This window comes from Lissotriton vulgaris, chromosome 8 (assembly GCF_964263255.1).
Source record: "Lissotriton vulgaris chromosome 8, aLisVul1.2, whole genome shotgun sequence".
NCBI lineage: Eukaryota > Metazoa > Chordata > Amphibia > Caudata > Salamandridae > Lissotriton > Lissotriton vulgaris.
The window spans coordinates 1248818887-1248842750 of record NC_141696.1 but is presented as its reverse complement, the minus strand read 5'-3'; the positions used below and the strand labels follow the sequence as shown (position 1 = coordinate 1248842750).

Below are 23864 nucleotides of genomic sequence, written 5' to 3'. Positions count from 1 at the left end.
ACGAAGCTAAGGGCTTAAGGCTTGTTGTGATTGCGGCGGCCATCTTGGTGTGTGTAAGGCACGCTGGAGTGCATTAGTATTTCACACAATAATGTTTGTGAAAAGATAAATTATGGGAAAACGAGGGGGCAAAATAGCAATAGTCATGATTACATGCAGGAGAAAAGTGTATAAATCACATTATTTGTTATTAGACATAACTGAGTGGGACTACTTGATAAAATGGTTGTATTAAGAGAATTGTGCCACTTGTCTATTTTTAGCGCTCTTTGTGTGAAAGACACGATTTCATTAAGGTGGTATTTCTTAGTCACACGGAACTAGAAGTACATTCAATGGTATATTGGCAAGACAGTGTGGAAAAATGGCATGAATATTAATCAAATAGGATGGCAGGTTACCACACAACTATTTGTGCTGAAGACACATATAGGGATCCAGTGTAAAAATACAGTGTGAACAGTGGCAATCAATGCTGTCACCGGAAGGTGCTCACAGTCTAGCCACTTGGAGTCTTCAAAGTACAAACGTGCCATTTATCCAACTTAGTATACATATTGATAATTTAGTACTGGCAGGCATATATTAATGTATACACATGGAATTGAGGTTACATTGGTGTCAACATAGAATACACAGATTAGGTTAGGCAAGCCAGAGTGTGCCATTCAGTACATGAATTTAGTCCATATTTAACACTCTTAGCCATCTCAATCCAGCGGTTTTCTTTAATGATCAGACTTTTGTCACAGTTTTTTTGTCTAATGGATGGTTTAAAAACATCGATTACCCACCAGATCATTTCTTTTTCTGAATGTTTAGCCAGGGAGTAGTGTTCCACTAAGGGAGCATTTTCCACTTTGCAGCGAATCCGGGATTGATGTTGGAGGATTCGCTGCTTGATCATTTGAGTGGTTTTCCCTATGTATAGTTTACCACATGGGCATTGTATACAATAGATGACATTGGTGGTTCGACAGTTGGAGAAATGTCTGATGGTGAACTTGCGTTCAAGTTCACCATCAGACATTTCTCCAACTGTCGAACCACCAATGTCATCTATTGTATACAATGCCCATGTGGTAAACTATACATAGGGAAAACCACTCAAATGATCAAGCAGCGAATCCTCCAACATCAATCCCGGATTCGCTGCAAAGTGAAAAATGCTCCCTTAGTGGAACACTACTCCCTGGCTAAACATTCAGAAAAAGAAATGATCTAGTGGGTAATCGATGTTGTTAAACCATCCATTAGACAAAAAAAAGTGACAAAAGTCTGATCATTAAAGAAAACCGCTGGATTGAGATGGCTAAGAGTGTTAAATATGGACTAAATTCATGTACTGAATGGCACACTCTGGCTTGCCTAACCTAATCTGTGTATTCTATGTTGACACCAATGTAACCTCAATTCCATGTGTATACATTAATATATGCCTGCCAGTACTAAATTATCAATATGTATACTAAGTTGGATAAATGGCACGTTTGTACTTTGAAGACTCCAAGTGGCTAGACTGTGAGCACCTTCTGGTGACCAGCATTGATTGCCACTGTTCACACTGTATTTTTACACTGGATCCCTATATGTGTCTTCAGCACAAATAGTTGTGTGGTAACCTGCCATCCTATTTGATTAATATTCATGCCATTTTTCCACACTGTCTTGCCAATATACCATTGAATGTACTTCTAGTTCCGTGTGACTAAGAAATACCACCTTAATGAAATCGTGTCTTTCACACAAAGAGCGCTAAAAATAGACAAGTGGCACAATTCTCTTAATACAACCATTTTATCGAGTAGTCCCACTCAGTTATGTCTAATAACAAATAATGTGATTTATACACTTTTCTCCTGCATGTAATCATGACTATTGCTATTTTGCCCCCTCGTTTTCCCATAATTTATCTTTTCACAAACATTATTGTGTGAAATACTAATGCACTCCAGCGTGCCTTACACACACCAAGATGGCCGCCGCAATCACAACAAGCCGTAAGCCCTTAGCTTCGTCATATAATATCGCGAGACCACGCGATCTTTTGTCGGTCTATCAACAGTATATATAAAGAGTGTACTTGCAACACTGTTACAATCCCTGATCGGTTTCCATTGACGTTCCGCGGCGAATGATTTAAAGTAAGTAGAATTGATGCCGGTTTATTGTGCCCGTGTGTTTGCAACTTATTTCACACACGCTTCCGTTGTAATACTTAATTAACAGAAGCTGGTGTATGATGTCCGCGTGTTTGTAACTTTCTGCACAAACTCCCCGTTTTTCGAAAAATTCCATTAACATTGCACCGCGCTTGGGTGTCTGTATCTCATTAAGAGAGAAACTCCCCTGTAGCAACTAGATTATTAGAGCATTTCGCTCGGCTACATCCTTGATGGTTTTTTAAACATTGGGATTCACATTCATTGCCCATAACGCGACCTCTGTTGTTTACCCGATTTATTCAACCATAACCACTTTGCAACATTAGTGTTTTATATACACAACTTCAATGTAATTCTGCAGTATGACATTATCAGTCATACCTTCCCCTGTATAAAAGCACACATGCGTTTTATTAATTATTTGACTAACTGTAATCGATCTAACTGAAACACAGTTTGGGTGATTGATGTGTCAAGTTGTAGAAATCATGCAACGCTAAATTACGTGCATATTTCTTCCCCCTTTTTTGCTCAGTCATTACCAAGCATCAATTTAAACTGGACTAACTGCCAGAATCCTTCCTTTGCTTCGCTATACTCGTTGCAAGGTAAATTTTCTGAACTTTCCGCAAACCCAAAAGTATAGTAAAAGTTTTGTTCTACACCAAAAAGGAATTATAGCCATATTTCGTTCCTTTTAGTGTATCCCATGCACAATCGATTGATTCCTGTGCCCGACCTCAACGCAACCAATTGAAGGTGCCGGTGCCGTCAAGAATCCCTAACTGACGTGCATTTGTTTTTAAAAAAGTGAGTACAGGTTACCACTCCGTGATTAGCAAGTAGTAATTTGATTAACTCTGTTCATTAAGTTCCACACTACTAAATACTCAGTGAATTCACTTTTAAGACTCAGCTGACTGTCTTTTTTCAATTCAATTACTTTAGTCGCCACACCGACTATCTTTTAACCTTGAAATGTTAGACACAAGTATTAAAAATGTGAATATGTTTAGCATTCTTACAAAAAATTCCTTGTAAATAACCAGTCAAACCAGGTATTTGAATATAACTGTATGTAATATATTGTAATTTCTTGTTGTTTTTTCACAGAGGGTCATCAATTGTATATACCACTTTGTTGTCCTGATGATGGTCTTAAGAATAACTGAAATAAGGCCGAAACGTCGACTTGTTTAGTCCAACTCTGCGTAGTTTGTCTCATGTCATCTTTTGATTTTCTTCTGACTTTGAGTTAAAATCAATCAACTACTGTGACCCAGCAGTCTGGACTTAAAATTTGGATATGCCTAAGGACAAGCAACCAATGCCTTGAATATCCTCATTATATCTATGTATGCACCCTATTCTTTATGATTATTCATTTTTTTGTACAGAAATTTATACACTTTGTCTTGAATTTCAATAATAATTGTCAGACAAAACAAAAACCCTGGTTTCACGTTTTATTGATTATTCGTGTGTAAATTTGATGTTAGTGTGGTAACATCTTGTGTTCTTATACTGCATGGTTCAGTGCCTCTGTGCGTCATTCCCAGTCCCTTCCTTCCAGGCCCAAGCCCTGGGAGCACCCTCCTGCAGCAATCACCAGACTTGTCACAGTAGCGTCGGGCTCCAAGCGCCATTAGAGCGATCCAGGCCATTGGATTTGTGAGGAAGCTGCCCAGAATACTAGACCGGGAGCCAAGACTTAAAACGTCCATCTACTCCGACCATGTCTTTAAGCTTTTTAGGGTATGAAGGATGAAGCTAGCACTTTAAGCCGAATTGGTCATAGCCATTAAGGACAGTGAGAAATCCATCATGATGGAGGTAAGGATTTCACAGTTTGCTTGACAACAAGAATCAAGTCCTTATTAGTCCTTCAAGAATATTCTATTTAAACTTGCTTTTTCATTAGGTGGAGAAGAGTATACATCAAATTTAATTTGAATTTAATACAAGAAAAATTGTTGACATCCAGCTATGGAACGTGATCAGGCGTGAAGGTTTATGGCCATCCCTGATAGTAAAAGTTTTTAAATGTATTTGTAGTCCGCATATTGGTGGGCGCCTACATTGTTTTGTAATGCTATTGCCAACTGACGACTATTTCAGATACATGTCTGCTACCGCAGGAATTGGTGTTAAGCTGCAAAGTAACTGCATGGTAGACATGACACTTTTGCCTAGGCATTCAGTTAACCCCTTCGACACTCATGACGAGCTGGGCTCATCATGGTGTAGCCCGCTCGCACACTGATGACGAGCCCAGCTCGTCACGCAAAGTGCGATTTTGAAAAACCCAGCGCGCTAGCGGAATTCCGCTAGCGCGCATGCGGTTAAGCAACTCTAGAGTTAAGTCAGTCAGAGAACTGGAACTTGTTGTAAGTAAGGTGAGTTTCATTTCATCCCTCCCTGTTTTTTATACTAGTTTGATTTCCTCCTCCTTTGTCTTTATGATACTGGTTTTATTTCCTCCTTCCTTGTTTTTATTATGCTGGTTTCATTTTGTCCATCCCTGTGTTTCTGATACTTTTTTCTGTTATAAGTGGAATTCATGGAAGATCTAGTGCTGGAGAAGAAAGGTACTGACCTGTTAACTACAGTGTAAATACCTTTCATAGATTGACATGCATTCCTCATTTCATTCCTTACCATTGAGAAAGCTCAACATACTTACACCTTTGTTCCTTGAAAGTTAGAACCCACAGTGACCCCTGGGAGAGTATTACCAAAGCCCATCCACCTCATTGTCTTCAGTTTTGAAATTGAGGCTGATGGGTTGCTATGGTTAATTGCTTAGATTTTGACTACTACTGTTTTCCAGTGCTTTGCCAAGTATTTGAATGTATACCATTGCTTGAGAACTGCAGTGAAAAATGTTCATCAATTCTAATTCTGGTTCTTTACCTGTTGTTGTTTTGTTAAATGTTAGTAATAACCCCCTCCCAGTCAAACGTTTTAGCGTTTTTGTACTAGTCTTGTGAAAATGGAATGTAATTATAATAGTCTTCATGTTTATATGTATTCAGAATGTGTCAAAAGTCCAATGAGAGTTTCTAAGCTAATTATATTTGGCTATATTTATTGAATCCCTGACTCACAAATCTCATTCTGTTCCGTAAGTGCAAATTAGGCTTGTTGGCAGTAAGGCTCTGAAATAAATCTCAACTTTTAAAAACCTTCTCATTGATGTTTTTTTAATAGGCCCCAAATCCTACTGCAAGTGAGTTTATTCCGAAAGGAGGATCCACTTCTAGACTGAATAACATGTCCCAGTCAAACTTGTCTGCCTTTTCTCAAGCCTTGTTCTCACACCAATCTATGGGAGGTCCCGCAGGTGCTGGCTTAGTTCCAGGTTTGTAGCTATTTTATTCAGTTGTAGTTCTGCCGTTGATATTAGTAAGTTTATCACTACTGCTAATTTCAGTTTTTCACACTTTGTTCTAGATTTTACTGTATCTTAGAAATGGAGCCAACATGACCCATCCTAAATGTTCTCTAGTGCTGGTCTTGCACCAAAAATAATTGTTCCTAATTGCATATGTACTCAACTTCTCTAGTCCATCTAACAAAATGCAAATTTCACTCTATGAAAGAAAGTAGGCTAAGTTTACTTGAAGGAAATGAAGTCTGAAAACTTACTTAACATTGTCATCTCTTTTTTGTAAAGAAAATCTTAAAGGCGTCCCCAGTGTTTTCTATCTTTTCATGATTGAAATTTGGTAATCAGCATAGATGAAAAATATCGATGCCAGATATGAGTATTTTTGTTCTATGTTATGAGAATGCATGGAAGAAGTATTTAGTGGAGTCAGATAGTGAGAAGCCAATCGAACAATACTTGGATTATTACCTCCAGACGAAATACCAGCATGTAGTTGAACACGTCAAGAAAACAACAAAGGGTCTTGACTCTACTCAGTAAGGCTAAGCCAATATAACAAAAGCCAAATCACAATACTGATCACCACTTCCAACAATATTACAACACCGGATCAACGAAATAAATAAAATGTGCCTGAAAAGCATATTTAAATTCTCAGTTTTATTTTCGGAATTCTTTTAATTATTTTCAAAGAATGCAGACACTTTATCTGTTTTACTCAAAATTGATAATACAATACAACAATCTGAACAAATAATCACCAAAGAGACACCACACTCACTTTACCACTTCATACTTTCCATACACACTCATTTATAACCCAAACAATACTTCAGACATACAACAAATTACAACAAATTCCCCGACTGGTTAAGCCACACTGATTCGTTTTAGAAAGGCAAAACCAGAGAAGGGAAACAACACAAAAAAGCCAAACAACGGTAGAGTTTTTGCATTCTTTGAAAATAATTAAAAGAATTTCGAAAATAAAACTGAGAATTTAAATATGTTTGTCAGGCACCTTTGATTTATTTTGTTGGTCCTGTGTTGTAATATTGTTTGAAGTGGTGATCAGTATTGGCATTGTGATTTGGTTTTTGTAATTTAACAAGTAGCATTACAAAATTTTCACCTTGGTGTCGAAGAACAAAACTACTTTCTTGTCTTGAAACATTGTCCAAGGTGATGAGAACAATCCAGTATTTGTAAGTGCTGGGGACAGAAAACTTTAAAAAAAACCTTATAAAAACAAGGTTCATAATGCCTAAAGTAAAGTGTAAATTCAAAGCTATATCAGAAGATGCATTACCCAACTGGTCTACCACCTGAACAAGAAAGTAAACACTTATATGCATTGAGCACAAGAGTGGCATTGGCAGCTGCAAACTCCTAACCACATGTTCGAGGCATATGGGCTGCAGATGGTACATTATGAATTGATCGCCATCTGGTGTTGGGCTCGGATGATTGCACTTGTTTTTCTCTTGGAGAGTCTTTTGTATCTTGGTGACTCCTCCTTTGGTTGCTAGTGCGCATGGGCATCGGCTCCATCCTTGATTGTTTTTTTCCGCCATCGGGTTCGGATGAGGATTGAAGCGCTCCAGATCGACTTCGAAAAGAAGTAACTTTTCGGCGCGTATTCCCTTTCCAATTCGACGGTATTGTTATCGAACGCGATTTAATTTCCATTCCGACGCGTTTCGACTCCAACATCGAAGAAAAACTTTGATCTACGTCGACGAACAGGAGGCCTTTCTCGACGTGGTCAAGCCCGGAGTCCATGGAAAGGACTCCATTTAAGAAATGTCCAACGTGTGGTGCTAAGTTCCCACACAAGGACCTACACGAGGTGTGCAACCTCTGCCTATCGCCTGAACACGAATCCAGGGACTGCGAAGCCTGCGCAGCATTCTCCTCCAAGTCGACGATTAGAAACCGTCGAGCGCGAAGACACGAGGTTTCCAGAATGCAGTCGGAGGCGATCCCGGAGCTGTTCGAAGACCAGAACCTCGATGAAGAAGAGGATCATGAAGAACAGTCGGGGTCGGAAGGGGACGAGTCGGATGTCGAGGAACTCGACGTGCAACAAACCGTGAGTGACGACGTCCCCTTACCAAAAAACCGACCCCGTGCGGTAACGACCCCGCCTTCGAGCCCGGTCAAACCGCAGAAGAAAGTTTCCGATGCCCCGCCTTCGGGCCCGGCAACGAAACCAAAACTGAAACCGAAACTCCCGGTCTCCCACCATGTCTGATCCGAGAAGCGGTCGACATCGACTTCGACACCGAAGCTTCATGCAAGGGAAAGCTCGGCATCAAAACATTCCATATCGTAACCGAAACATGCTTCGACGTCGAAGACTCACTCGACACCGAAAAAATCTGAATCGAGCAATCCTCGGTGCCGAAAACACCGAACATTGACGATCGGAAGCAAAGGCACCTTTCGGAACCAAAAGCTTCGGTACCGACACAGGAGCAGCAAACAGATCCGAAACAAAAGATTTTGTTTATAGATCCACGAACTGCAAAGTAGTGACGAAGAAAAGGAAGAATGAACAGCTAGAAGACAGACCTCTTCCTTCTAAAAAGAGAACAATGGGGACAAATACAACTCCTCCTACTTCTCCTCGACCTAGAGTCACACCCTCTTCTCCTAATCCTCACACTATGCCAACTATTCCTCCACCTTCTACACCAAGACCATCTACACCTCAGTCAGATGTAGACAGTGATACAGGGGAGGGAGAACCTCATGGGGATGATGACACTATCCCAGATGAGGATGATCCATGGGAACATTATGACGCAGGGTCAGATGATGACAACGATTCAGAGTTATATCCCTCAAAGCCTTCACCACCTGATGATAACACAGGGTTTGTACAGCTCATTAATAGGGCAGCAAAATATCATAAGGTAGATCTACATACAGAACCTCAAGTAGAGGATTTCCTATTAGAGACACTACCTACTGCACAAAGAACATCAGGTACTCTACCTATGCTAAAGGGTCTTCTCAGTCACACAGCAGACATATTCAAAGACCCAGTGAGGGCTAGGGTGTTAAACCCAAGAGTTGATAAAATATATAAGACCGCTCCAAAGGACCCAATATTTATCAAGGGGCAGGTACCTCTGGACTCGCTTGTAGTTTCAAACGCTCGCAAAAGAGCGAACTCATTATCTACAGGAGAAGCCCTTCCACCTGATAAGGAGTCAAAATTAATAGATGCATCAGACAAAAGAGTAGCATCACAAGCGGCAAATAGCTGGCGCATAGCCAATACACAAGCGCTACTTGCACGATATGACAGGGCACATTATGATGAGTTAGAAAAACTCATCACACATCTCCCTAAAGAACATCATAGGAGAGCAGATCAGCTAATACAGGAAGGAAAGATAATAACTAACACTTCCATTAAGTGCGCCCTAGACGTGGCAGACACTGCAGCAAGATCCATCAACACCAGTATCATGTTAAGGAGACATGCATGGCTTAGAGTCTCAGGGTTCAAACAAGAGGTACAAACATCTTTATTGAACCAACCCTTTGATCAGAAGACACTTTTCGGCTCAAGCACAGATGAGACTTTAGAAAAGATGAAAAAGGACACAAACGGCTAAGTCAATGGGAGCATTACAACAGCCAACACAAAGGGGTTCCTTTCGTAGATCCACCTATAGAGGGGGCTCAAAAAGTACAGGAACAAGTCAGCAATCCACCTCTTTTACACCAACGTCACCCAGAGGTAATTCAAGAGGCAGTTACAGAGGTAACAACAACAAGGGTAGAGGTCGCGGAAATAATAACAACCGCAACTCCCCAACCCCAAAACAGTGACTTAATACAACTTCCCCCAGACCACATAACACCGGTCGGGGGACGTGTAGCATAGTTCCTACCTGTCTGGGAAAACATCACATCAGACAAGTGGGTGAGACAAATTATCCAACATGGTTATAGCTTAGAACTCACTGCTACCCCACCAAACATCCCCCCCAAACAGCGTCCAATGAGTCAAGACCATCTGACATTGTTAAAAGAAGTACTATCACTGCTACAAAAGCATGCCATAGAGAAGGTTCCAAAACATCAACAAGGGACAGGAGTATACTCTCTATACTTCCTAATCCCCAAAAAAGACGGGTCTCTAAGACCAATCTTGGACCTCAGACCTCTCAATGCATACATAAATTCGGAACATTTCCACATGGTCACGCTCCAACAAGTACTTCCTTTACTGAAGAAAGGGGACTTTCTTTCTACACTGGATTTAAAAGACGCTTACTTTCACATCCCAATTCACAAAGCCCACAGAAAATACTTAAGGTTTGTAGTGGAAGGACAACATTATCAATTCAAAGTCCTTCCGTTCAGGGTCACAACAGCACCGAGAGTGTTCACAAAATGCCTAGCTGTGGTGGCAGCACACCTAAGAAGACAACTAATACATGTCTTCCCTTACTTGGACGATTGGTTAATAAAGGCCAAGTCACAAGAAGAATGCCTTCACAACACACAGAAGACAATTCAATTGCTACACCACCTAGGGTTTACGGTGATCTACAAAAAATCCCACCTACAACCAAACAAAATTCAACAATACCTGGGGGCTACTATAGACACAGAAAGAGCCAAAGCATACCCCAATCCAATCAGGATACAGACAATGGTCAAGTTAATACAAAGATTTCAACCACAACACTCACTACCAGCACAAGTGTTTATGCAGCTGTTAGGCATGATGTCCTCCTGCATACTACTAATACCACATGCCAGACTACAAATGCGCCCACTACAGGAGTGTCTAGCGACACAGTGGAATCAGGCTCAAGGTCAGATTACAGATCTGGTGCTGGTAGACGACCGTACGCATCGCTCTCTGAAGTGGTGGAACACAACAAACATTTCCAAGGGACGGTCGTTCCTAGAACCGATTCCACAAGCGATACAGACAGCGGACGCATCGCTCTCCGGATGGGGAGCGCACATGGAGAAATACACAGTGCAGGGGAAATGGAGTGTGCAGCAAAATAAAATGCACATCAACTACTTGGAACTACTAGCAGTATTTCTAGCACTAAAAGCTTTCCAAATGCAAATAACCAACAAGGCAGTCCTGATCAGAACAGACAACATGACTGCAATGTATTATATTCAAAAACAGGGGGGGACACACTCTCTCCAACTATCCAGACTAGCACAGGACATTTGGAGATGGGCCATTCCTCAAAAGATCTATCTGTTAGCAAAACACCTACCAGGAGTTCAAAATCAGATAGCAGACATCCTAAGCAGAGAGTCAGAACAAGTACACGAATGGGAGCTGCACAACCAGATACTGCAGCCATTCTTCCAAAGATGGGGGCAACCAGAGATAGATCTGTTTGCCAATCATCAGAACGCAAAATGCCAAAACTTTGCATCCAGGTACCCACACCACCGGTCCCAGGGCAATGCACTATGGATAAATTGGTCCAACAAATTTGCTTACGCTTTTCCCCCTCTCCCACTAATTCCATTAGTGGTTCGGAAACTGCAACAGCACTCAATGACAATGATACTAGTAGCACCCACGTGGGCAAGACAGCCGTGGTTCACCACGCTACTACAACTCTCACAGGTGCCACATCAAAAGCTAAGATTATTACCCATGCACCTTACACAGAACTATGGAGAAATAATGCACCCAGATCCCAAACAATTGAACCTAGCGATCTGGCTCCTGAGGTCATAGAGTTTGGATACTTAGATTTACCTCCAGAATGTATGGAAATCATTAAACAAGCAAGACTTCCTACCACCAGAGCATGCTATGCAGCAAAATGGAAAAGGTTTGCTGTACACTGTAACAGTAATCACATCAACCCTCTGGACGCATCTTCTAAACAGATTATTTGCTATTTACTACACTTGCAGCAATGTAACTTAGCATATACCTCTATCAGAGTTAATCTCGCAGCTATAGCAGCGTACCTACAAAACAGGCAACATCTTTCCCTGTTTAAAGTACCAGCAATTAAAGCTTTCATGGAAGGACTCAAAAGAGTCATTCCACCAAGACTGCCACCTTCCCCAGTCTGGAATCTCAACATAGTACTTACCAGACTAATGGGACCACCCTTTGAACCTATCCATAGGTGTGAAATACAATTCCTCACATGGAAGGTGGCCTTCCTCATAGCTATCACTTCACTCAGAAGAGTAAGTGAGTTACAAGCGTTTACAATTCAAGAACCATTCATGCAGTTACACCAAAACAAGGTGGTTCTTAGAACAAACCCAAAATTCTTGCCTAAAGTAATTTCAGCATTCCACATCAATCAGTCAGTGGAGCTACCGGTCTTCTTTCCAAAACCACAGACGGTAGCGGAAAGGTCCCTACATACATCAGATGTCAGAAGGGCAATATTGTATTATATAGAAAGAACACAAACTTTCAGAAAGACAAAACAGCTATTTGTAGCTTTTTCTCCTACACATAAGGGCAATCCCATCTCTAAAGCAGGCATTGCCAGATGGATTGTAAAATGTATACAAATATGCTACTTAAATGCAAAGAGGACATTAACTGTTCCTCGTAGAGCTCACTCTACACGTAAACTAGGAGCATCTATGGCATTTTTGGGAAACATTCCACTAGATGACATATGCAAAGCAGCTACCTGGGTTACACCGCATACCTTCACAAAGCACTTTTGTGTAGATGTGCACACAACACAACAAGCTAGAGTGGGACAAGCTGTACTAAGGACTTTATTTCAGACTGTTGCAACAGACACGGGCGACTACCGCTAGGGAGAGAACTGCGGTATAGTCTATTCATAATGTACCATCTGCAGCCCATATGCCTCGAACGGAATATGCTACTTACCAGTATGCATCTGTTCTTGGCATAGAGGGCTGCAGAGTGGTACATGCCCTCCCAGCCTCCCCGGAAACCTGTGTCTGTTCCAACAATATCTTATTTAGATACACTTACATGGGCATTTCTATCTGTATTCTATCATACTACTCCATCTAACCCTACTATGGCAAAACAATCTAAGGATGGAGCCGATTCCCATGCGCACTAGCAACCAAAGGAGGAGTCACCAAGATACAAAAGACTCTCCAAGAGAAAAACAAGTGCAATCATCCGAGCCCAACACCAGATGGCGATCTATTCATAATGTACCACTCTGCAGCCCTCTATGCCAAGAACAGATGCATACTGGTAAGTAGCATATTCCATCAGCTGGTCTAACTACATCTAATGAGAATAAATGGAAGGACTACTCCAACACTTGCCAGAAAAATATAGAAGAAAAAGAGCAGGTTGACAGAAGAAAGAAAGTAATTTAATTTCAATAGCAGTATGCACTGCTTTCTAGATGCAGCAGATACAGCATGCTGCCAGATTAACACAAATGTCCTTAAACGTTCTCATACCTTGCTTTGTATTTATGGACCTTGCCTTGAGGTAAGTGTTGGATTTAGCTCTTGACCGCACAGATTTTTCATTTTGTCCATCAAGGAAGACACAGATGCTTGAGAGAATTTATCAACCTCAGTCACTCCTGTGATACCAACAAGTTCCACATTGGTCCACTTCCTTAAGACCGTTTGATCAGGCTACTCCATTCTTTCAACATCAAAGACTGCAACAGCATGCATCACAAAACCAGTCCTTACCAGAAATAGGTACTGAAGGACATCAAGGCTGCAGGAGACGCTACACTCATCGGAGCTCCTGCTACATTCAGACAGCATTTGTGTCCATTCCTCTCGCTCGCATAACACTTGTTGAGCAAAGCCTGAGGGACTTCCCTCGGGTTGGAGGGCCGTGACATACAAGTGGGTATTACCAGCAGTGCAGCACGGGTACTCGAGTTCTGCACATATCTCTGCTTTTGGGTAGGTGCACATGATAAACAATACAGCGTTCCCTTCGCCATAACATTTTCCCCAAGAGTGTTCGCAAAATGCCTTGTTGTGGAAGTGATTTGCTTTTGCTGCTTAGGATTACTTGCTTACTAATTTCAAAACGATTGGGTGGTAGAGGGGAACACACCTTAGTGATGAATGACACAAACGAATGAAACTGCATCACCATTAATGTCTGGGTATTTCATCTGCATCCGCTGCAGACACAAAATTATTTGTATGCGCAGTACTGCATACCCAGGTGGCTTAGAGTTAAACAACGGAGAGAGTACAGGCATGTTACACACTGATTCCAGTTTTGCAGATGACAGCGTGATAGTTTTGCATAAACATGTCTTAAGTGAAAGCAGCATTTCCCACTCTAAAAGCATTTCAGACAACCTACATTTATAGCCAGGGGGTGCCCCCGTAAACACTTTAAGATCTGGAAGCGGTGGGCCAACTACCGGGGGCTGGACTTGGAACCCCCCCCTGAGAGGGGCCGCCCTCCCGGTAATCTGATTAATGGATGTTTGGTATTGCACGGGTGGTGGCTCGGTGGGTCTAGCATGTTCTTGGTTGAGATATTCTTGTGTAAATGTGTAATGGCAGCGGCGCAATGGTGGGGGGGGGGAGGGCGGATTTTTTTTTTGTAAAAGTCTGATAATGCTATTCTTGACTCATTAATGTGTGCAGCAGACTCCGGATGTCGGGGCTATGCATAATAATTTGTGTGTTCAGACAAATAAAATGTGTTTAAAAAAACATTTCAGACAATTGTAGGCAAAAATGTACTAATCTGAATAAACAGCATGCCAACCATGTACTATATTCAGAAACTCTGGGAAACGTAGCCCTTCTCTCCGGTTTCCCAAATCCTGAAAACCTACCTTTGCAGACGCCTTCCCAAGCACAGACAAGAACATTGCAGACTTACTCAAGAGACAAAAGTTAAAGCTGAAACCCAAGATTCTCAACTTGTGCTTTCAAGGGCGAGGCAAGACAGACCAATCTGTTCACCATAGCTCAAAAACCAAAACTGCCCACTTTTAGTGTCCCAGTTTCCCCTCATGAAATCCCAAGGGAATAATATGAGTTTGGTCAGGGATATTTGCATGTGCTTTTCTACTCATTCCTACAGTGGTACGTAAAATGCAGAAAGCACTCTTGATCTTAGCTTTTCCAACAAGACCCACACAAGTATGACACTGCCATTGCTCAAAATGTCCATTTAATTACACTGCAACCTCAAGAGTTTACCTAAATTTGTTAACAAAGCATGTTGGGCAAATTTATCACTCCAATGAACCTTAGTCAATCAAGTGATTTGGCTCCAAAATTCTTAGAATTTGAATTCCTAGACTTGCCATTTGACTTCCTGGCTATTAAGGAAGCTCATCACCCCACAGCATGCGCTTGTGGTGCAACTCAGTGGAAACATTCTGCTCACCGCTGTGAACGCACTGCTTCACATCTACTCAATGAAACTCCATTGCACACAGTTCAATACCTTTACTCCCTCAAAGAAACCGGTCTAACCTATATTTCTGTTTGAATCCACTTGACTGTGGTGGATGCCAATCTTGAAGCATAGTCAATCTTTATTTTTTTCTCACAAAATCCCGGTCATCAGAAGTTTCATAAAAGGTTTGAGAAGAGTTATTCTACCTAGGTTGTCAGAGTGGCCTCTTGGTGTCTCAGAATTGTATTAAGAATTCTGGCTATGCCTTTTGAGCCATTGCACTCCTATTCCCTTCGGGTATCGACATGGCTGATCACTGTTTTGATAGTAATTACGTGCACAGTTTGCACACTCCATTATGTATCAGTGGCGTAACCATTCATACCGAAGCGCAACTACTTGTTATTAGTTGTCTTTGCACACATGCACAATTTCTTGCAAACCAAACCTTTTAATGTCAGTCAAACTCTTGAGCTTCCAACATTCTTTCCAGACCCTTTGAACAGGGCATAAAGGGTGTTGCGTTCATTAGATGACCAACATATAGGGGAACTCATTTCCAGGAGTCGCATGCCAGGTAGATTGTGCAATGAATTCAGGTTTGTAATACACATGCAAATAAGCAACTTGTGGATGTTCTGCAAGTGCATTTCTAATAACAATATATTTGAGGCATGTGAGCTGTAGATCACATGCTGTGCATAGCTCGCCATCTAGTGTTTGGTCTGGATGTTTGCACTTTGTTTTTCTAAGAAGTCTTTCCAGTCATGAGGTAGGTGACTTCTACTTCCGGTGATAGTGTTCATGGGCATCGACTACATTGTTAGATTGTTTTTACCGCCATCTGGTTCAGACGTCTGTTGCTGTGCTCCGGTTCAAGACTGTTCCTTCATTGCGCAAAATACTCACTCTCTACGGTATTGTTTTAGATCGCTTCTCCCTTTCTAATGCGTATCGTATTTACTTACTAAAACTAATCTTTCGAGCGGAAAGCTTGTGGAAGGCCGTTGGGCCTACCCGCGTCGTGCCGACCTGGCCTTTAAATTCTGCCTTTGGTGTCACGCGAAATACCCACGCACCGACTCTCACGAAGTGTGTAACCTGTGTTTGTCCCCAAAACACAGAGAACAAGACTGCGACGCATGCCAGGCTTTCCGCTCCAAGAAAACACTTTGCGACCGTCGAGCTTTACGTCACGTTATGCAAAACCAGCACACAAGCTCCATTCTGGACATCTTCGGGCACCAATCAGACGAAGAGACCAGGGAGGTCATGGGAACCGAGGAGGAGCAGGAGCTGGTCGCCATCTCAGAGCTCTACTCCGACCATGACGACGACATCCCACATGGACAATGTACTGTAAGGCTAGCACACCCTTTGTCCCAAGACCAACTCTACATAAAAAGAAGGCTTTGGTCCATCCCGCGCCCTCGGACTCTGGTCGGCACCGAGACCATGTTTCTGACGCTCCACCTTCTGGCTCTGCACCAAAGCCTACTAAAAAGCCTTCCTGATCCGAAAAGACTTCCTACAAATTGCGCGCCGAGACCTTCGGGGTTGAAACACAAGTCCAGCACCAACCCCCACCATTCGGCCCCAAAACAGGCTTTAGATCCGAAGACACCAACACTTACGATTCCAGCACTGAAAATCTCAGCACCGAAACAGTTTGATGTGCCAAAAACACAGAAAAAGCACAGTTTCGACCCTCCGGTTGACAATCTGGATCCCAAACAAAGTGTTGTATATTCATCCACAGACTGGATATATCACTACTAAAGTGACTTTAAAAAGAACAGCTGATTCAGAAGAGGAACATCATATTCCTTTGAAGAAAAGAACTGTTGCAACCTAACCCTTCCCCTCCTCCTCTTCCATCACCTGCTTCCTCTCAGTTTCAGACAATTTCACCTGAGCATTCACCACCACATGCACCTGACAACCACCATGGGACGATTACAACACCAATTCGCCCACAGACAATGATCCCAACTTGTACCCCAACACGCCCTCTCCACCATATGACAATGTAGGCTACAGTGAATTACTGGGTAGAGCTGCCAACTACCATGGGGTGCAGCTACATAAAAAATCTTTGGAAGAGGATTTCCTCTTTGAAACCCTCAGTACCACGCAGAAGTTATCACACACACTACCCATCTAGATGACACCTTTAATGACCCGATCAGAGCTCGTATTCTTACCTCTAGATTACACATGAAGTAGAAGCCAGCACCATCGGACCCAGTATATATAAGGGGACAGTTACCATTAGACTCCCTGTTTGTGTCCCTGTTTGTGTCCAGTGCAAGGAAAAGAGCCAACTCGCAAGCAACAGGAGATGCTCCACCCCCGGATAATGATTCCAAACTTATTGATGCTTCGGGGAAAAGGGTGGCCTCTCAGGCAGTGAACTTCTGGCATGTCTCCAACACTCAGGCATTGCTATCACGATACAATATTTGCCTCAGGAACACAGATCTAAAGCACAAGACCTGGTGCGTGAAGGACAACTTATTTCTAACAACGCAATAGGATGTTACCTAGATGCTGCAGACACTGCTGCTAGAGCTATAAACACCAGTGTCCCCTTAAGGAGGCATGCCTGGCTTCGCATATCTGAGTTTAAACCAGAGGTTCAAACCGCCATATTAAATACACCCTTTTAATAAGGAACTTCTATTTGGCCCAGTGGTAGATTCTTCACTAGAGAAAATGAAGAACACTGAAGTGGCCAAATCCATGGGAGCCCTTCAGTCAACACAAAGCTGTGGTTACTTTAGGTGCTCTTTTTACCGCAGAGGTTCAAAAAATTCCTCCTCAAGGATCACCTCCACCTTTAAGGGCAATAACCAACGTTCTACACCTAGGGGTTACTTCAGAGGGGGTTACATAGGTAACAACGGCAAAGGTAGGGGCAGGGGTTCAAACAAACACGCCTCCACCACCCATACAAAGCAGTGACTTGCCTCCACTTCCCCCCGACCACTTAACAACTGTCGGGGGAAGACTGTCAGATTTCCTACCAATCTGGCAGTCAATACCAACAGACAATTGGGTACTACAAATTATCCGTGCTGGTTACTGCCTGGAGTTCATCAACACTCCACCAAAGTCAGACAAACTTTAGCCAGATTACCTACACCAACGCAAACAAGAGGTTTAGTCTCTACTTCTAAAAGGGCTGTAGAGCATGTACCACCCCAACATTACGGGTTGGGCGTGTACTCCTTTTACTTCCTAATACCCAAAAAAGACGGTTCTCTCAGACCAATATTAGATCTGAGAACTCAATCTTTACATTTAGTCAGATCATTTCCACATGGTAACACTTCAACAAGTACTTCCTCTTTTGCAGAAAGGCGAATTACGGTCTACTCTTAGATTTAAGAAATACTTATTTTCATATTCCAATCCACCCCGCTCATAGCAAATTCCTCAGGTTTGTGATAGTGGGTCAACATTTCCAGTTCACGGTACTCCCATTCGGTGTCACCACAGCCCCCAGAGTATTTATTCAGAAAGTGCCTGGCAGTAGTAGCTGCTCACCTAAGAAGACAAAGCATCCATGGACGACTGGCTCATCAAAGCCAGCATGTACCAGTTATATCTTCAGCACACTTTCAGAACAATTCAGTTACTATATCAACTAGGGTTCACAACCAATGTGAAAAAATCACATCTCCAACCAACCAATACTCAGGACTACCTATGAGCCACGCTAGATGCTCTGGCCTTCACTAGCGCAGCCAGAATTTGAAATCTTCAGGCTTTAGTTCTACAGTTTCAACCTGGTCATTGGATTTCAGCTCGGGTTTAAATGCAACTGCTGGCATCTTGCATCATAATTGTCCCCCATGCCAGGCTGCACATGCATTCACTTCAAGAATGCTTAGCCAGTCAGTGGAACCAGTTACAGGGTCTATTGACCGATCTAGTGTTGGTAAGCGGCCGTACTCTTTGCTCTCTCTAGTGGTGGAACACACAAAATTTCTCAAAAGGACGGCCGTTCATAGACCCAGTTCCACAGATAGTACTGACGGCTGATGCGTCCCTCACTGGCTGGGGAGCTCATCTACTACAGTGCTCAGTGCAAGGCTTATGGAGTCAACAGCTGAAGTTGCTCCACATCAATCATCTAGAGCTGCATGAAATCTTTCCAAACCTACAGGCATTTCATACTCACCTGGAGAGCAAAGCTGTCTTTATTCGTACAGACAACATGACCGCTATGTATTACATACAAAAACAGGGGGGGACACTCTCTCCAACTGTTCCACTTAGCCCAAGACATCTGGAGGTGGGCCATTCACCACAAACTTTATCTGCTAGCGGAACACCTCCCAGGAGTGAACAACTAGATTGCAGATCTCCTCTGTAGGCAGAGGCAGCAAATACACAAATGGGAACTCCACCCTCCTGTTCTCCTCCAATTCAAATTTGGGGAGTTCCTCACATAGACCTGTTCGCCACATACCAAAACGCAAAATGCGGAAGCTGCGCCTCAGGTACCCACACCCGCAATCCAAGGGCAATGCACTATGGATGAACTGGTCATGAATATTAGCCTAGTCTTTTCCGCCTCTCCTACTTATTCCATTAATGGTTCACAAACTCAGGCAAACATCTCTCACACTAATCCTAGTAGCTCCCACATGGGCACGTCAACCTTGGTTCACAACCCTGTTGAAGCTATCTCTGGTTTCGCATCAAAAGCTGCATTTAACCTCCAGTCTCCTCAACCAGAGCCATGGAGAAATCAGACACCCAGATCCCAAACAGCGGAACTTCGCGATGTGTCTCCTGAAATCTTAGAGTTTGGTTACTTGAACGTTCCATCAGAATGTATGACCATCATTAGGGAGGCTAGAAGACCTACTACAAGGTGTCTGCAGCATCTAGGTAACAAGTGGATGAGATTTGTTGTTTATTGTGGTAACAATCATATCAACCCTCTTGATGCTTCCATACAAAACATCATCCGCTATCGGTTACACTTTCAACAGTCAGTGTTGGCTTACACATCCATCAGATTACACCTAGCGGCAATAGCTGCATATCTACAAAATAGACAGCATTTGTCGTTGTAGGAGAGTAGGGTCTGCTTCCTATGGTCACCCTCACTTTTTGCTCTGATATACGGGTTTCTCGACTTTAGTGTGGCTGTGGGCCTGCTAATCAGACCCACAGCCCAGCTGTTCTCTCTCTAAATTCATACCATGTACTTTAGGTACATACCTAATTGGGTATCAGTCACCTTTGTGAACCCCTGTATAGTGTACCATAGGTACCCAGGGCATAGGTGCATCCAAGGCCTACCAGGGGCTGCAGCATGTATTATGCCACCCCTGGCTAGTCAGCCACATTGACACAACTGGCTGATCACTCAGCTGGGGCAAAGTGTAATCACCCCTTGCTTAGGTATAGTGTCCCTATACCTACCATTACATATAGACACATATATACCTATAAGGCACTCCTTTGGCAGGCCTTGACAATCCTGAAGGCAGAGTGTTTGGTTTTATGTGAGATGGGGCTCTAGCATGAGCTGAGCCTGTCTGCAGCTTTCGGAACCATGTCCTTATAGCTGTTCTGTTAGAAATGGGATTTCTGGGTGGCTGAGGCTTGCGCCAAAGCCAGGCAGAAACCGCCACTCTAGTTAGGGCAAGGAAGTTACACTCCAAAGATAACCCCTGCTCACCTCCTTGGCAACGTGACACGAATAGTAAGGCTGGTCCCGGAGGCAATGTAAGTTAAGTATTTGCGCCCGCCCTCACCAGCAACAACATCCCAGGCCCCCCACAAAAGGAACTCCACACAAGTTGTATCAAAAATACCCTTTGTAGTATCAAAACAAATCAGATAGTAATCACACCATATACATTGTGCCAACTGGCACGGGCAATATTTACAAGGGATTATGTACACAGGACAGGGCCACATGGACCACTGTCAGGAATAAGCACTTGGTAGAACTAGCACTTAGAACATAGAACAATTGTAGCACCAAATAATCATGGTAGAACACAACCAGTAACCACTGGTAAAAGGGAAGTACCACCTACGCAACCCTAAACACCTTAGGAAAATATCACGCAGGGAACCATGAACTCACTAGCATAACTATACTAGGAAAAACAACTACCTAAGCATAAAAATACATTTAGGAGTATAGGCCAGAAGCTTTACACATGATGCATAAAAACACATTCAGCGGTGTAGGTAAGACACATGATGCATAAAAACACATTCAGAGTTGTGGGTACACAGGGTGCACAAAACATACTACACATAGTATATATCCTAACACCCAAAGCATTAGTGCATGAATCATAATAGCACATAAATCACATTTAGCGCAGAGATCACATTTAGTACATAACTCACATGAAAGTCCAGGTCGCGCCACTGCGCCAAAACCTAAACGTAGCAGCTGCCCACTACTTGCTGGGCACAATAGCATAGGGCCTAAACACTGCAGCTGGCGCTAAGTGCTGCGCAGCCGGGGAAGGCCAAAGTAGGGATGAAGGAGTGAGACGCACTCCTGAGTCCAAAGTACATGTCCCTATTAAGAAACCTAAACGGTGCAGCTGCCCACTACTTGCCGGGCAGGTGGGAATGATAACTGCAACAGGAGCTCTAGCTAGCCCTCCAGAACAAAGATGCGCCAAAACGTGGGAGCCCTCTAGGGTCTAGGAATACAAATTGCGCACATGGGAGCCCTCCAGGCTCTTCAAACAGCTGTGCCCCCAAAAGGTGGGAGCCCTCTAGGCTCTGGAGGGAATAATGCGCCAACCGATGGAGCCACACGGGGCTCAGTGACTACAGAAACTGCCTCTGGGGGCCATCTGGCTCTGGACACAACTCTGACCTTGTTGGAGCCCTCGGGCTCGGGAAGTGACCAGTACAACGTGGGGGCGGCCCACTGCCATCCAGGGCCGCCCTACATGCCCCCTACCTACTGGGCCTTAAAAACGGCACCACTACTCAGCCGCCCGGAGCCCCCCAGCCCGTTCTCACTCACCGGGCTTTTTCCTCTGGTGGGGGATCCTCCGGACAGCGGCACTTCTTCTGCGGGGCTTCCCGGGATCCCTGGGAGCCCCGCACTACCGTCTGCGTCTTCGGCCGCCACCTTCCATTCACCCGAGCCCCCTCCTGGGACCCGGGGCTTTACGGTCCACCGGCAGGGCTCTCCAGCACACGGGTGCCCTGCTGGAACCGGCGACGCCATCTTCGTTGCTCCACTTCCTCTCCTGCCCGGGCGTGCGCAGGACTTCCTCTGAAACCGGAAGTCCCGCCCGCCGCGGGGTAAAAGGCTGCCTGGCTTCCTGTTTTCGACCCGCGGCTGCAGCGGTCAGCTCATTTTGGGCATAACGAGGGGTAGTCTCCCTCGGGGAAGAAATAAAAGTAAACACGGGGTGGGCACCCGTTAAACGGCTCCTATAAACTGGGTGGGCACCCGTGTACATTTATAATGAGGAATCGGCCACAATGCAGGGTGGGCATCTGTAATGCCTGGGCAAAAGGGGGGAATCCCTACGTCGGGATTCCCTCGGAGGCGATCGCAGCCCAGCGCTGCCAGGTGGGAGAGACAGAAGCGCTCCCAAAGTAGTCCACGCACTCCATCAGCTGGGAAATTTTTACAAGCAAAATAAAGCGCTCCTCAGGTGCTGGGGGGCATAGAAACAACCAAGCCACCAAGGAATGACCCTTTAAAGCAGAAAGAGGGGGTCCCAAGCAGCAAGGTCCAAAAGAAAAGTCCATCAGGCATCCAGGGGCTGGGCAGGGCCCAGGGAGGCAAGCCTTCCTATGGGCCCCAGCAGCAGTACGCCCCTGGTGGATTCAAGTCAGGAAACAAGAACATTTAACATGCGGTCACAGCCTCTTTTTATACACAAAATCCCTTTGTCTCTAGTGTGTAGGGTGGGGGAAAACCAGACGCAGCTGGTTCTGGAGCACTCTTGCTCAGCCCCTCTCCCCATTCACTGGACAGGTTAGGGTCATCAGTCGCACCACAGGGGGCGGAGCCAGTATTGTGTAGGGAAAACCCAACCTTATTCAGGTCCCAGGTGCAGTCCCTCCCTGCCATCAACATGCAGATGTCCCCATTCGCCACCGGGGCAGACCCATCCTGACTTCTGGAGCCAGGCACACCAGCCAGCTCCAGATAATCACAAGCCAGACAGTCAATGCACAGACAGGCCAACTTCTAGAAGTGGCAATTCCACACTAGACACATGAACGCTGCACACATCCTCGCGCAGCATTCAATCTCACGAGTTCGCACATACCAAACTCGACCTTGCACTCCCCACCCATCAGGAATTACCATGGACACACACATTCCCCATGCATTCCTATGGTAGGGCAGGCCAATCTCACACACTCACTCAGAGAGCGCACGCACTTTACACTGCGCAACAGTGCTAAAGAGCACCAAGACCAGAAATCATTATAATTATGTAACACTAAAAGGCAAAAAGTTAAGGGGTGAACCTGCCAGAAGGGCCAAGTCCAACATGTTCTATGATATAGCCATACCATATACTCTTAAGTGCATTATAATCCTTGCTGTTAATGCTAACTTTGGTTTGGCTTTAATGAAACATGTCGTGTAAGATGTCATACGCTTTGGAATACTATCCCCTCGCCAGTTCTGGCGACGGGGGTAGCATTCCACCCTTCTCGAGGGAGAAGACATGTAGTTGTAGCTTTACCCGGTTAAAGTTAAACAGTGCCTCAGCTTCACAAAATGGATGCTGCTGCCACAGACACAAATCTGACCTCCTGCAGCTGGGAGCCCTTCCAGCGAGGGAGGCCTGGACAATAGATTTCCTGCCTTGGGAGGTGCTAGCACCTCCCCAGTCACGCTATAGTGTATTGGGGCAGGGTGGGTTGAAAGAAATGAGACACTGCCTGGGGCACACAAGGTGCT

General features: G+C 44.1%; 1 protein-coding gene across 2 annotated transcripts in view; it reads left to right on the top strand.

The window, feature by feature from the left end:
- PAN3 (poly(A) specific ribonuclease subunit PAN3) overlaps window positions 1-23864 on the top strand; it is a 1023990-nt gene that overhangs the window by 255677 nt on the left and 744449 nt on the right. For both annotated transcript variants that reach the window (XM_086935164.1, XM_086935165.1), the window contains exon 7: window positions 5376-5526. In XM_086935164.1, coding sequence (XP_086791290.1) covers window positions 5376-5526 — 151 coding nt within the window. The remainder of the gene's footprint in view (window positions 1-5375; window positions 5527-23864) is intronic.